Source organism: Thunnus albacares, chromosome 17, assembly GCF_914725855.1.
Source record: "Thunnus albacares chromosome 17, fThuAlb1.1, whole genome shotgun sequence".
NCBI lineage: Eukaryota > Metazoa > Chordata > Actinopteri > Scombriformes > Scombridae > Thunnus > Thunnus albacares.
In genome coordinates, this window is record NC_058122.1 from 20,585,980 (window position 1) to 20,602,494 (window position 16,515).

General features: G+C 39.2%; 1 protein-coding gene across 1 annotated transcript; it reads left to right on the forward strand.

The window, feature by feature from the left end:
* Positions 1-4,816: 4,816 nt before the first annotated feature.
* On the forward strand, positions 4,817-16,450 carry mafk (v-maf avian musculoaponeurotic fibrosarcoma oncogene homolog K). Its single transcript, XM_044330261.1, has 3 exons — positions 4,817-5,012; positions 11,451-11,529; positions 11,629-16,450. Exons 1-3 carry the CDS (start codon positions 4,849-4,851, stop codon positions 12,064-12,066), a joined length of 681 nt encoding a protein of 226 aa, XP_044186196.1. The 5' UTR covers positions 4,817-4,848; the 3' UTR covers positions 12,067-16,450.
* Positions 16,451-16,515: the final 65 nt, after the last annotated feature.

The following is a 16,515-nucleotide window of genomic DNA, read 5'->3' on the forward strand; positions in this document are numbered from 1 at the left end:
CAGCACAGCATACTTCCATAGATAATCAGACTTCAGTCATTAGCTGTTTTCTAGCTGGATAAAATAAAAGAACAAAAAGAAGGGGAATTAGATTATACATGAAGGTAAGTTTTTACAGTGACATCTTTATATGTCTGTTTATATTTCTATGTCTTCATTATAGTACAGTATATTCACTTTGATGCCTAGAAAAGCAAACTAGACAAATTCCACTACTCTAACACAGGGTGGCAGCAGTCTCCACTCTACTACACTACAATGTCCTCATTTCTTAAATCTACAATGTGCATGTGTATTCTCACTAGAATAGAATTTTATCATTTGTATCAATATATAAACATTTATGAAAACCTAACAAAAAAAAAAAGCTTGATGTAAACAGAAATTATCAGCCCTGATAAGAGTACAGCTTTTAGATCTATCGTAGACCACACACCTGAAAAGGGTCAGCACCAAGACAAAATAAGAATAACTTTATCATAACTCTGCACAATTCAGCACTGATAACACCGAACAACACAGCGACCGCAGAGCGTACCTTCAGATCAAAGCCAAAAGGGAACAAGACGCAGATTTCCTCAGTCTCATGTCATTAGGCAAGTTGTAAATCTGAAACTACATGATTATGAGTCAGACTCTAACATCATGTAGACGCAGTGATTTCTGAGGAATCATAGTACGTAATCTTTCACCATTACCACTTGAAAAATGTTAATGTCTCGAGGAAAACACAGTTGGAACATCAAAGCTTTGCCACCCTCAATAATGTCCATATTTAGTCCCGCCCATGGTCAGTGGCGGTGATTTGTTCATTCCTTGAACATTGCTAAGCCCTGAATAGACTATCAAACATAGAAACAGGCCACTCTCTCCCTGACTGTGTTTAACAGAAATGCTGGCTGCACTGTTTTATGTCCCCAAAAACCAACATTTTGGTTTTGCTGATCAAATTGTTTTCACTATGGTGAAGTTATAAGAGGATCCTACAGCACTCAGTGAATATCAGGCTGCCATGGCCTGCTACAGCTGCTGCTGCCACCACTACTACTGTAACTTCACCATGTTCATTTCCATGCAGCTTTAACTTGCCAGCTGGTTACGTAAAGTGTTTTCATATGAAACACATTTTGGTGAAGTCAGTGGAATGTTCAGTCAATGTTCCAAATTAAATCTTGTGTCATATGGGAAGTCTGCAAAAACAATTCTTCTTACTTTTGAAATTACATACGGCCCATGCTGTGCCAGAGGCAGCTGTCTAATGTGTCAGGCATTTTCAGTCAGCTATTCCTGAACAATGCAAAAACATTCGGAGGAAGAAAACGTGATAACATTTCATGTTTGTTTTTAGTAGGGGTTTTTTTGTATCCAAATCTAATTTATTTGGCTCATTGTTAATGCTATTACTTCAGTTTGAAAAATACGTGTGGTCAAAATCAGCCTTTCACTCACAAGGAGGGAAAAAAATGATCTTCTACAACAGGGGGCCTCTTTGTGCCAGATCAGATTTCTGAGTTCAACAGTCTGAGTCAGAAAGAAGCAAGATTAGGGACTCAATGTTACTTCCTGTAATCCAAAACTGCCTGTAAGTACCTGGACCCCACAGCTCGCTTGATCTGACAAAAACCCTTACAAGTCTGCCGCACATGGTTCTCTGTTTTTGTTTTGTTGGACTCAGCGGGTGTATTTCAGGTCATCTATGTACACTGTTGCCAGATGGACAGTAATTGGGTGGTATGGCATTGACTGAGCAGCTGGATGCCTGACTGATCTAAAATATCACTGGTGGTCCTGCAGAGACTTTGACCAATTTTGTTTCTCTTTGTCTGACTGCTGGTAAATTCTGCGGGGAACAGATAACATATACACACGATTTAGTCCTACAGTCTTGTTTATGATGTTTTTCTTTTTGTTTATATTGTATATTTTCTGTACTGTATCCTGTAGCCATCTCATCTCATCTAATCTCACCCTTTCTGATCTCTTATTTTATGTAATCTCATTTAATCAAATGTACTCTCATCACATTTTATCTCTATTGTAATGTAATGTAATCTATTCTCATCTCTAATTTGATGTAATTTAATTGCATTTATATCTATCTACTGTGTATCTAACATAATCTAATGTTACTCTCATCAAATCTCATCCCGCCTCACCAAACACGTCACTAATCTCATCTCATCCTATCTCATCTAATCTCATTTTTTAATTTAATGTAATATAATCTCATTTTATCTGTAATATAACCTCATGTCGTCTGATCTCATCCAATTGCATCTAATCTCACTTCTCATCTAATGAAATCTAATCTCATTCTCATCTGGTCTCATCTCATGTAATTATATGTAATCTCTATTGTAATCTAACATAATCCAAACTCATCTCATTTCATTTCATTTCATCCAATCTCATCTCTAATCTACTGTTATGCAATCTCATCTCAAATCTGTTATAATTTAATGTAATCCCATCTAATTCTATCTCATCACATTTTATCTATAATATAATGTAATCCAATTTTATCTCATTTCATCTCATTTCCTCTAAAAATTCAGCTTGTTATATTACCTCGAAATAGAATTCACTCCCCTACAAAGCCCTACATTTTATCCAAAAAAATAAAAATAAAGCAGATTAGCACCTGGATGGATATGGAACATTAACAAATAACCAAACACATGAACAAAACAACCAACAAGCACAGCCAAATAGCATAATTTGGCGAGTTACCTTGGCAGCCAAAATGGATACCAAACAAATGCTGCAACATAAAAACATTATCTAAGTTAGAAACATCTGGAGGCTGTATAATACAGTAGCCCCTCTTTGCATCTGAGCATCAAATGATGCCTGACTTTAACTCATTACAGGAAGGCTACACAAAGAAAATGGTGTGTTGTTGCTTGTGGTCAACATCATGGGGCCACAAAGCAGGTTACTCATCTGATGAAGTTTATGTTCTTTTTACTCGAAACATGCTCCAGTGCAGATGAAAGTATCAGGCTCACCATCTCTCTCTCTCTCGTAAAGCAATTGATTCCACATGTGGTTCAGAGGAAGAAGTTGATCTGTTGAGTCACTAACCTTAAAGCATGACAGTCACCAAAATCAACACCAACATGCATATCTGGCACACGTTCAAGGAAGAGGAGATGGATTCTAAGGAGTTAGTCACTTTTTGCTGGAAGTGGGCTTTTGTGACTTGTATGAGGGAGTGGTCCACTTGTGACTCAGAATATTCAATATTCAACGTCTTTTGCCTAACGTCAATGCTTTGGAAAAACAGCAAAAGTACACACAATAAAGAGACCAACTGTTCTACCTTTTTTTTTTTTTTTCTTTTGGACTAGTCACACTGGAAAAAAATTCTAACTTAACATTTAATGTCATTCACAAGTTACATTTTATCTAAAGGCCAGAATTGCATCATGCATATGATCCAATGTGTATGCTATATTTGTGTGTCTGTGTTTCCCCTTTTGTCTCTCCAGTGGCTAAACATAGCACCATTAAACAGAAACCATCATGGAAAAAAACTGACTCCTCAAAAATGAAGCTGAATTTGGCCTGAAATGGGCAATTAAAAAGCTTGAACTTTTAAACCATAAGTCCTACAGTGACTAAGTTCACGTTGTTGTTTGTCTACATAACTGGTTAACGGACCATTACAGTTCATTATGATGGAATTTCTGATAACTTGTATTTTTTAAGAAGGTATTTCATTTTTTTTTTTTTTCAGTGTTTATTTCATTTGCACAAATCTTGCCTCCAACAACTGCTGGGTTTAATAATGGATGTGACTCTTTGTAAAACTGAGCATATTTCACATCTAATTTCATCAGCCCTGCTACACAGGACATCCAGATGTAGATGGTTAACTTTTCCATGCATGTGTTATGAGGGTGATGACATCTGTGATCTATACTGGTTGTTTAATTCTGAGACAGGGTTTTGCATTTCTCTAAATTCCATAAACACAACATGCCAAGGATGGAATATTTTATAATAAAAAATCTACCTCAGACAACATGTGCAAGAAATGTGAGTATTCCACATAAACATTTCAGTCTTTAAATATCTGATCCAACTCATATTGGTCCAGTCAGCAGAAGGAAAAAAAAAAAAACTGGAAAAGTGACTTTTCCTCTTCTTTTTAGCCTTGTTTGAACTGTGCAGCCCACAGTGTTTATAGTGTAAACACACTGCATCTGTTTTTAACAGGCACCATAGTCTGAAGCAACCTCAAGAGCTTCTGATATCTAACAAACGAACAGGGAAACCCATATGAAAGTGTGCAGTCCTTAAAAGGCTCCTGACTTCACATATTTACATTCAGTACTTAATTACCCAGAATAACCTGTGACGTTACTGGCAGCAGTGCAGTTAAAATAAGAGAAATCCTGTGACTGCTGGGCTACTACACTGCATACTTTCCTCAGGAATGGAATGCTGCTGCTCCCAAGTCAGACGAAGGGAGGAGGTCGCTGCTTTTTCTCAGTTAATGCACATTTTTGAATACCTTGTAGTTCAGACCTGATCATAGAGCCTGCTTATGGGAGGGAGGGGAGGGGGGTCATTAGCCAGAGAGAGAGAGGTGATTCATTTTGCAACTGAAGCTTTTATTGAGTATTTCCTTCTCGGCTAATATTGGCAACATCTACTGACTTTGTACAGATTCGTTTTGTAAAGTAAGCAAAAGCAGTCGCCAGCAGTATCTATTTTCTATTTATGGCTCCCCCCGCCCGGCCCCCCTTCCCAGACTGACGTCAGCAGAAAGTTATTTTCATGAATGGAGGGGGCGGTCACGAGGAATTGGTGACGTGAGTGCTTGCGGAAGCAGAGCGTGGAATGTTGGTACATTGTTGTTGTTTTGTAGTTAATTTAGTACGAGGATACACCGCTGCCCGTCTGCTAGACGCTTTCTACCAACTGTGTCAAGTTACTTCGTCGCCTGTATCGGAAACCTACTCCGCCAGTTTTTACGCATTCCGGTTCCACAGACATCCACAGAGGTGAGGTTGTTGTTTTTTTTTTTTTCTTTTTTTTTTGGGAAGATGTTTTGACATTCCTTTCTAAATTGCTCAAGTTCTCACGGTGACATATCGGCGCATGCAGACAGGCTTATGTTGATCACACTCGTCCTTCACGTAGGATAACTTTTGATGTTTTGGTTATGGAAGCTGATGTTGACTACTTTTTAGATTGTTTCAGTCGTGCGGACACGTGTTGTGTTGGAGTAACTTAACACAATACCCTCCCAAAAAGTGGCTCAGAGCTTGATATATTCGCTTATAGCCTAGGAAGTGGGGAGAAACTGGTAAAAAATTGTTTTTAAAAAATTGTTATTTTGTTTCTACTTTCTACTTTCTGTTTTGCCGGATTGCAGCCATTTGAATCAGCCTGGTAATTTTAAAAATGTATTGAAATTGGTTAATTGTAAGCAACTCCTTTAAAATGATAATAGTTTTGGCAGTCTATGATGAGCACAGAAAACGTGAACATGTAGGCATATTTAGAACATTTAATGAGAAGATAAAAATAAAAATTACGCATTTTTTGCCGAATGTTGTTATTACTATGCGCCACAAAACCACATATATTATAAGACATAGTGGTTTTAGTTTGTCTGGGTTTGTTTATAGACTACTCTTGTCACTGGAGTGAGCTTTCGGGGAAAATGGAAGTGAAATAGACTGACCTGCCTGTTGAAACTCATATCAAATATTTTTACATCCCCTTTCATTCTTGGGCTTGTCAATATAGGCTTTAATATATGCTACAATAACACAAAATATCAGCCTACTTTTGACATTGGGGGGGTGGGGGGGGGGGGGAAACACGTGGTCTGCATTTTAGACATGTGGGACAAAGGGCACGATGTGAAGTTAGACCACCAGCGCTGGCCGGCCTACACAGGAGAAACAAGCAGTCACTAAAGAGCAGGAGGAGCGCATATTTCCACAAACAATAAATCACTCCTGAAGAAGAAAAACCTTTATCTTATCTCTCTATTTAGCTATCATGAACATTTATCATTTCACGACTTGGTTAAAGATAACTGTGTCTTGAAAGCACAATAGAATAAGTTTTTAAAAAAAAGAAGCTTTTTTATAAATAGTTATCTAATAATAACACATTTTTACCAGAAAAATCCAACCCATCGACTTTTTGTTTGCAACTACATCACTGGATATTATGTATCAGCCCTTTGTCTTTTATTGAATAACTTGGACTTGTGACCTTTTTAAGGCCATTGGTATGAATATATGGAAAATATTTGTCTTTGAGTAATTCGTTCCATTAAGATGGTCACAGATTTGTGTCTGGGAGGCTTTTTTGAATCACTGTCGTTTTCTGGTGGGTGCACAGTGTCTGCTACTTAGAGAGGGAGTGGGAGTGGGTGCACTCCTCTGTCATGAGGTTAACATGTGGTTCAATCAACAAAGTGATGAAGTCCTCTTTGGATGCAGAAGTAAACGGGTGGCTGACTCATTTCACCACCAGCAATAGTCTGACAGTGACAAAGCAGTCCAGGAGAAATTCCCCCGATGACACAGGATATAGTTTAACTGTCACCAGTTATATACTATTTCTCATTTTGCTGGTCAGCGGTGATGGATGAAAAGAGGCATAAATGCAAAACGATTTTGTGGTGGAGTATTGTGAAAGTGAAATAGTTGTGGTTAGTGATGCGATGACTCACAGGGAACACGTTGGCTATGATGTGTTTTGCTCTTCTTACTGGAAAAAAGATGTCGACTTTTGCTTATTGACTCTGGAAGCAAGGGATTTTATACACAGCTGAACATGCCAAACTGAGTGTATACAGGCAATAACAGATGAATGTGTGAACAGGCCTGTGGTGCATCCATCCAAAGTGACTCCCTGACAGTTATATAGAGTCTGACTGCCCACTCTGCCACCCACAATGATTTGCATCCTGCTTTTCTGTCAGAATGACTGGATCTCAGTCCTGCTGCTCTCGCCTCAATATGGTCAGAGGTGTGGCAAGTGTAGAGTTTACTCATTTATTTATTTTGTGGGACTGTGTTATTGGGATTTCCTTGTTGGGGCTGACTTGCTGATTCAAAGATCTTTTTCCTTGGCAACTTCCTGATTCCACTGTGACTCAAATTACATGTTGGCAGCAATACAAACAAACACGTTATGGGTCTGCAACATTCAAAATGCATGCTTCGCTGTCACATCTCGGCTGTTCTTGTGCCAGTGCCTCAGCTAGTTGTTTTGAAAGAGAAGCATGAAATCTGGATCAAACAAGAACTGGGTGATTGTGAACATTATTCTAAACAGAGGAGCCTTGCTTTGTTTTGGTATGTCTCATTTGGAGATGAGAGATGTCATGTAATATATGCTCTTTTTCTTGGAAGCAGAATATCAATATTTCTCCTATTATCCACATATTATTGGTATTAAAAGGGAGGACAGGCAGGTCCTTATTTTTTTGCATTCTTGTCATTTCTTTGAATCCCAGCGTCCCTAATCTTTGCTCAGATATTCGGCGAGTTCTCCTCCCTTTCCGCGGAAAAGTTCCGGTGGTCATGCCAACCATTTCCAAGGTTCTCTGTACTTTTCCTTCCTCTCCGCGAAACAACGGGATTTTCCAGGAAACGTCAGATCGGGAGGGTGTGATTCCCTGCCGCTGGTCGTCGCTTTTACCAGTAAACAGCATGACTCACTGCTCAGCTATGCTCTCCATTTCCTTCACATAATATCCCACCAAATGTGCTGCGCTGGAGAAAGAGCAGAGTGCAGCGCGCCCCATGCAGTCTGTAGAAAAACCTCTCCACCTCCCTGAGAAAAATGCAAGAAAAGCAAGAGCTTTCACAGAGAAGCGTATCTGGCTGTCAAGGGCAGCGACAAGTCTACCTTCTGCTTAACCTTTACCTAAAGTGAAACAAATAGAAAAGAAAAACAGAGAGTCCAGACAAGCCAACTCTGCATTTATCACAAGAGCATGAGCGCATAAGTCTTTGATATGCTGTTTATTTTAGGAGAAGGCTGGGCCCCTCAGTTACCTGCTGTAACTGGAGCATTGCCTTGAACTTGACCAGATGCCTGACATTAAAAACATTAAGATGTGGCATCAGTGAACAAATGGTACAAAAGTTTTGTACAAATGGCTCAAAACTGACTTTGTCGACTTGTGCCATGTAGAATTCAGTCTTCTCTTGGTTCTGTGTTTTTCAAGACTTATGAAAAAATACCTTGAAATGATCAAAAATAGCCCTGAAAGAGTCAGTTCATCAAAGCAATGTGTACACCCACTGTAGCAGGTTAACCAGAAAACATTCTGCTTTCCACAAATGGGACACCAACTTAATAACAACCATGAAATGTGTGTAAAGTGTTTGTAATTGACAGTTAGTTAGTCACAGAGTTACTCTCATTTCATTCCTCGTGTTTCTTATCTGCATCTTTGTGACAGTTTATTAGTCAAGCTTTGTTATAAATGAGTTATTGCATTGTTGCTGAGTAAGTAGTACATGTTTGAGCAATGAAACATTATCTGCTGTATGAGAATAGTAATAAAGTAAAATGAAAGATTTTGTTGACAATGTCTCTTACAAAGAAAAGTGTTTGGACTCCCGACTTCCACACGTGTGCACACAGGCTGTGTTTGATTTGTTTGGGCAAGTGAAAGACGTGAGACACTTCTGAATTCCAGACATTTTGTGAATTTTGTTGCCGCTGTTTTACAAGTGGGATCATATGAACTCCACCCCCATAGCTGAGTGCATCGCAGGACATATTCAGACTACATGTTCCCTCTCCAGTGAAGATTTGCATGTGTGCATGTGAGGCTTTGCACATGTGTGTTCACTCAGGAATGTGGTTTTGTTCTCTACCCGCCATCTGTGGCTTTTCTTTGAGGTATTTTCCCAGACTCCCTTACTTAGTGTTGTGAAAAACCTAATAGGAGCTGGTTCTTAACTACACTGAGAGGCCATAATTTGTTGTGAAATATGCCTGTCACGTCTGTGTGGCAAAATAACAAAGGGTGGATTCGGCATAATGTAATAAAATTGCTGTTTTTCCTCTTAAGAAACTTGGGCATCTTGATTGGGAAAACCTTGTCCCTCTGCTGGTTGCAAAAACATAAGCACATGCCTAAAGAATTTCAAGGAAACAATCTGGGCTCTTGGTTCAAGCTGGAGGCCTCTTGTATAAAGAGAGGGAGGCCCCACACCACTTTTCCATGATCTTTGCAAGGAATATACCAAGGGACCCCCGCTGACGCAATACCACTCAAATTAGGCGTTTTAGGCCAACTTGCTGTCGAGGAATGTTACATATTAGCTCTTCATCTTTATTTGATGCCTCTGAAATCACAGTTATGCAATTCTTTACTCCCCGTATTGCAAAATGAATGAAGGACATCAGAGACCGTAAACAGGAGTTTCTGTGGTACTGGGTTTAGCTGTTTGGTGTATTTGTCGTCTGTTTCTTCATTTTTTTTTTTTTTTTTTTCCAAGTGAGGATTCTTTGAGGTTCATCTGTTTTTGACAAAAACACCAAAATGCATTCTGTAGACTGTGATGTTGAATTTAATCCATTATAAGAACAATGACCATGTTTGGTTTCCATTAAAGACAAAAGGGAGCACAATTATTTTCACTCAGCATCAGCAAATCAACAATTGCCTGTATTAGTAATATTTATGCCCGTAGAATGTGAAAAAAAGATAAACATCTCGAAAAGAACAACCACACCCAGATTATTTTCCTCTCTCAAAGCTGCAGCTAACAGAACTGCAAAGAATATTTGCCCTCTTACTGAGGTATCACTTATCGCAAGCTCACTTAAATTGTTTAGTTGGCAGAAATTTGTGTCAGCACTGTGGGCTAAATATATCCACCAGAGTTAAATAAGGGCATAGAGCAGCTCAGGAAAGCCCAGTGTAAGAGGATCCAACCAGCGAGACACAGCCCTAAATCGATAGAGTACATTGTCTCATAGCAAAAATACACCAGTGACTATAAAGGAAACTATTTCTCTGTGACACTCTATCTTCAGGAATGTTCCACATGCGTATCTGCTGCCCTGTAAAGTTCAGCATAACTGTAAATGTTATGCTGATGTGATGGTCTGTTTTAATGTCTGTGATTAGGAGGCAGAGTGGTGTGGACTGACTGAAAGAAAAAAAAATCATGAGACTGCATGAAGGGGAAGCAACAGGATAAAGAGGAAGATCATTACCAAATTGAGGAATTTTGTACATGAGTTGCATTTAAGTTACCGGCACAAGTTAGCTGGGGTATGTGCCTCTTATTTGTACTATGTATAGGCTCTGTTGCGGTTATGAATGAGCCTTGTTTACCCTTTTGGTGACCATGTGACTCACACTCCCACGCCCATTTGCAGGGCGTTTCCATGGCAGCAGTCGAGCATGGAACAGTGCACTAGTCAGCCTGGTCTGCAGGTCCTGAAATGGAGCCTTGGGGGATGTGTGCCTCTCACAGGATCACAGCTCAGCGCTCTTCGCTTTTTTTGGCCATGGCAGCAGTCTGGAAAGCATGTGCTTCACTGTAATGAGCGTAGGGAGGCTTTTTCTAAAAACTGCCCTGGCAAAAATCGCCTAGGCAGAGAGCTCAAATGCAAAGTTCTAAGAAGAGAGGGAGAGAGGTTGCCTGTTTCTAATCTCGCCTGGTCTAGTGAACTACATTGCCAGGGCCCTCCTCCTGTTCACGAGTAAACATATAGGTGCTCCCCAATGCTGGCGTTTAATGGGGTCATGCTGCCCTCTGCTGGCATCTGTGGCACTAACACAAATATTGACACATGACGTCACTGTGGAATGTTGTTGTGACGTCTGTACAGTGAATTTATAGGGGTGAGTGCCAATATAGATGTCATTTTAGCTCCCATAGCACACCCAGTGCCTGCACTACACAGTAATATGCAGAGGTGGAAGAAGTATTCACATCTGTTACTTAGGTAAAGGCATCAATACAAGAATTTAAAAATACTGCATTGTAAGTAAAAGTCCTGTATTCTTGAGTACAGAAGTGTTGTTAGCGAAATATACTGGAAGTATCAGAAGTAATAGTACTCATTATGCAGCAGAAAGGCTCCTCTGTGTGTGTGTGTGTGTGTGTGTGTGTGTGTGTGTGTGTGTGTGTGTGTGTGTGTGTGTGTGATTTATTATTACAAATTACATTACTGGATTATTACTAACTTGTGCATTTACATGTAAGTAGCATTTGAATGTCATAGCTGGTTGAAAGGAAGTTAATTTGAAACAATGCATAGTATTTTATAAAAATGATCATATGTTTTGTGTGTAAAATTTAGAAAAATCAATCTTTAATGTAGTGGAGTAGAAGTATAAAGTAGTATTAAATGGAAATACTCAAGTAAAGTTCAGTACTTGAGCAAATGTGTACACTAAAATGTCTTGTTTCACTTTTTTTTTTCTTTTCACTTCTCAGTGTGTCTTCTGCGAGATTCTGGCCGGTTGTCTGCATGCAGGGAATGACGACTAATTTCAAGACGAGCAAAGCTTTAAAGGTAAGTGTGAGATGCATGTGTTTTTAATGGACTCAACATCCAGATGTTGGTGCTGCTGGTGCTGTTCTTCATCCATTGCTCATGTCTCATGTCCCGCAGGTCAAGAAGGAGGCGGGCGAGAATGCCCCGGCGCTCAGCGATGATGAGCTGGTGGCAATGTCTGTGCGGGAGCTCAACCAGCACCTGCGTGGGCTGACCAAGGAGGACGTCGTGCGGTTGAAGCAACGGCGACGGACCCTGAAAAACCGGGGCTACGCCGCCAGCTGCCGCATCAAACGCGTCACCCAGAAGGAGGAGCTGGAGAGACAAAAGACAGAGCTGCAGCAGGAGGTGGACAAGCTGGCCCGCGAGAATGCCAGCATGAGGTTGGAATTGGATGCCCTCCGAGCCAAGTATGAGGCCCTGCAGTGTTTTGCCCGGACTGTGACCCGCGGGCCCCTCTCGCCGGGAAAGGTGGCCACCACCAGCGTCATCACCATTGTCAAGTCCGCCAACCACAACAACTCCAGCCCAACCCCGTTTTCAGCTCCCTCCTAGTGTTGACAGGACTGGGCTCTCCTTCTCCTGCCTGGTCCTTCCCGGTTCTGACCCAGCCTGAACCCACTCATCCTGTACTGAGAGGAAGCTCAGTAGTTAGACTGGGGGATGGAATGGGGTGGCAAGCTCTATGTGATGTTATGCTGCATTCACAACTCTGTCTCCCTCCTTCTGTCTCTATCACACAATCTACATTGTCTGTGCACTGTGCAAACCTGGCTCCCCGACCCCCAGCACCGGCAGGGTATTGGGCCTCTGTGACCTCCATGACTGATTAGCAGAGATTTGCTTTTACTCCAGTGTGGAAAAAAGTATTTGACATGCCTCACTGTGGCAGCACTGGCCTGGGACAGCTCTTATGCTTAACGCTATTAAGCATAAAACACGAGAGATTTAAGTAGTACGTATGTGACAGTAAAGCTATCTGTAAAGCCGATGCCAAATCCCATTTTCTTTCTGTAAAAGTACATATTTACAAGTGTCTCAATGTAAATTGAGCCTTTGAAACTGTTGCCTTAAAAGGATCTATGAGTGATCCATCAAAATGATTTTCTAATCCTCACATGCGGTTTAACACATTGAGGTGTTATCTTTCCAGTTTTGAGGTCAGGTGGACACCTCTTCACAGCCATAGTCACCAGTGGTCCCTAACCAGATGCCTTTAAGTGCCAGCCAAACACAACACCAGATGTTTTCACTGATAAGTTTCTTTTTTGGAAGGTCTGAACAGTAAAAATCACCTGGTGTGGTGTTTGGTTGGAGTGAAAACCTGCATACATGTGGCTCTCTTTGGCCGTTTGTGAAGCAGTGTGCTATGCAGTTGATAACTGACCCATTTTTAGCTAAAAGGCTCCACTAGTGACATGCTATTGTTTATCTTTCAGTCTTGGTTATGCAAAGATTTACTTGGTGTGTCAAAATGTCAAATAGAGTATTTGCCAGTGAACAGCAGTCAGTACACTCAGTAATGACTTCTATACATACAATGATTGTGGCCTAATTTGGTAGTTTTGAAGTAACATTTTCAATTTGTGTTTGAAAACTTTAAAACCTCCATTAGACCTGAAGTCTTTGCTGGAATATATTGACTCCCCTTCTAAAATACTATTAAGGAGGATAGTTTGTGCCTTTTTCTCTTCTATTGGCAACTGCACAAATATAAATCTACCTAGTCTTTGTGTCAGGTGGATCAGTTTTTTAAAAAAAGGCATTTCCACGGCATCTTAACGTTTGATGTCATGATAGCTTATCCATTGAAAGCTTGACTTGTGTAAGTATTTGGGCAGAAAAGCTGTTCAGTTTGTCAGGTGGTGCTGAAAAGCGTTTGTCTAAAAAAAAAAACTTATTTCAGTCCCTTTTTTGTAGTTATCCATGTTGTTGATGACATAGGAAGCAGTTGGGAATATGTTGCTATCTTTGTAGTCCCTTTTGACTCAACAAATTATTCACAATTTCTATTTCAGAAATTTCAAAATACGAAACTATACTTAGACTTGAATTGGTACACTACAATTTGAGCTCGGAAGGTTTTGAGCCAGATTCGTTTGGCTTCAGTTGTAATATTGCCCAGTGTCTCTCATTATATAGCACTTATGGGGAAACTGTAAATTTACAGTATAAAAGAAAAAAGATACAGTAAGAATTCACAGGGCTAACAGAAGCTATTGTTGCATTTCTGAAGTTACTTGGGCTTAATTGCACGATGATTGAGTGTGGTGTGACCACTTACTGCAAGGTCAAGCTTAATGTAACTAAGTATGGCACACTTTCTGATATGTATACCGCAGCACTTATTGGGTTATGTTTTGCCTCTTTCTTTTATATATGCCACTCTTTGGTAGGTAATCCATATTGGATATAGTGAAAATGAGAGAGGTCCTTACAAGTGAAATGCAATTCAGCTTACTTCCTGTATATTACAGACTCGGTTTTCACTTTTATCATGAGAGAAGAAATGTTAAAGCTCCCACTGCCTCCTCCGTTGTCACTTTACATTGAGAACTCCGTCCAAATAGAAATCATTCCTACTGCTGGGTCACGAGAAGTGCTGCTGCCGGTGTTGGTAACTCTGAAACAGTAGCTATTTACCTTGCTTTTGACACACTCTTCTGCAAGAGAACTCCTGACGCCCATCTCTAGAAACAGTGGTGTCATGACAACTAAATGCAGTAAACACCTTGCTCCTGTTGTTGCGTTTTGAGATATTTAAATATGTTCATTCACTTGAAATCAAGCCGTTCTTACCGAGGATCCATTCCTAATTTGGAGTGAAGTCAATAGAGATTGTTCATGTCAGGATTTTCTCTTGGCTAAGAGGACATGACTGTTCTTCCCCTGTTCCATAGCTGCAAAGAACAGTATGGGGAACTTTGCTGCTGTACAACCTGCTGTGATTTTTAAGCAGGGGCATTGCTGTGTTCTTACTCTAATTTTGTATTTTCACTTGGTTTCTATGTTGATACATCCTATGTTCCCTTTCTGATACTTAGTTTTATATGCATATACAGTATATAAATATATATATATAAATATATATATTACATATTTTTCTATATTTATGTTACTATCCTGGGAGTGGTGTGATTATGTAATCATTCTTTGAAGTCCAATTATGTTGATGCTGACCTTTTTCTGAAACAGATGTACCCACATTTACAATGAGAAAACTATTCTCATAACTTAAGGCTTTTTATGTGAGTATTTATGCCCCATGAATAGTTCTTCTCAGCACATTTACTATTTGTCTAATCCACAAATTGGGCAGACAGTGACTAAGGTTACATACAGGCTGCGGCTAATTATCTCTAATGGTAAAGAATTAACTGCTAAGAAACACAGAAATGACATTCAGACTGCTGGTTCACATTGTTAGTGGACAGCAAATGTGCATCTATCCTATTTTACTTTATTTCACAGATTTAAATGTGATGAAGTGAGAAGTTGCAAGTGAAACTATGCAAAGGAAGTTCACAAATTTGACATAATTTCTGGATCATTTAACGCAAAGTTTACTTTAGCACAGAAATCAAAGTACATCATTCAACAGAGGAGAACATTGGTCTGATGTGATCAGACTTAAAATAATTACCAAATGTTCAATTCTCTGTTTGGCTCCATTAGTTGAAGAGTTAATTAAAATAAGAGAAAATGAGCTCTTAAAATGGAGTATTAACCTGCTTGTAAAGCTAGTCTGTTATTGTGGACTTAAAGACTGATTTGACATACTTTTCTAGAGGATCCAATTTATTTAGTTGACAGTTTCAAATAATGATTATGATGATGATGGTAATTTTTGGCTTTTGTAACCGCTAAGAAACCTTACCTGAAAATAATTCCAAAGCTGCTAAAGACTGTCCATCCAGACTTGTATTGTTTTAAGTTCTGCTGAAAGCCTGTGTGAAGATTGAGGCAGAGAAATATAAAAATGCATATTACATGTTTACATAAGTCAATTTTCAGCACATTAGGGTTACAAGACATTGAAGACAACACTGCTTTAAGTGTTCTCTCACAAACCTTTTAAAACATTACAGTGACCTCTTGTGGTAAAAGCTTCAAAACCAAATGCTGTAAAATGAAGCATTGTTTAATTTTAGTACCTATTTACTGTATTTGGATCTAAGGTGAATGCTTTTTTTTTTTTAGCAGCACACCTTAAAAATAATACAAAAATGGATAAATTTCTGTGCCATGCCATAATAACAGACAAACCTCTCTCCAGGTGAATTAAGTATTTTATTGGTGATACAAACGTGACCCAGTGCAGGTCCATTCAAGCTCTTACACTCATGTTGCTTTTAGGCTAGTTTACTACAAGCAAATATTTGCCAGATGTAATAATTTCTGTTTTCTACAAGCCACATTTTTGATAAAATAAACAAGAGCAAACCTACATTTTAATATGAACCATAAACAATGCAATGAGGTTGCTCTGTATATCTTGAGGAGGTAATTTTGTTTATTAATTTAAAAGTTGCTCCTGAAAATATGTCTTTGAGTTAATAAGCTTCGACACAAAAGCTTAGCCAGTCCTACAAGCTATAGTATTTAACTTTAGGCTTGTAGAAAGTCTGTTTTAGTATAGTAGATTGAAGAGTTCAGTTCCATAATAGGAGTGGAGCATGTTATATGGGGTGAATATGTGGGTGAAATAATGGATGAAATACATTGAATGTTAGTTCAACAGCAGCAGTTTCTATGTTAAGTTTGTACTTTAGAGATAAATGGAATTTCCTTGTTTTAGTCTCTTGGCAACATGTTGAGACTAAATGAATGACTGTCAGCGAGGACAGTAATAAGGCAGCATAAACTGAATATGTACCCGTCACAACTTGTCATTACTCTGCTCATATATATTTTGTATTTATTTCATTGATTTGTGTAATTTTATTAAAAAAAACACCTAAATTATTTTTATTTTACATTCATTTACGTGTTTTCTCAATGAAC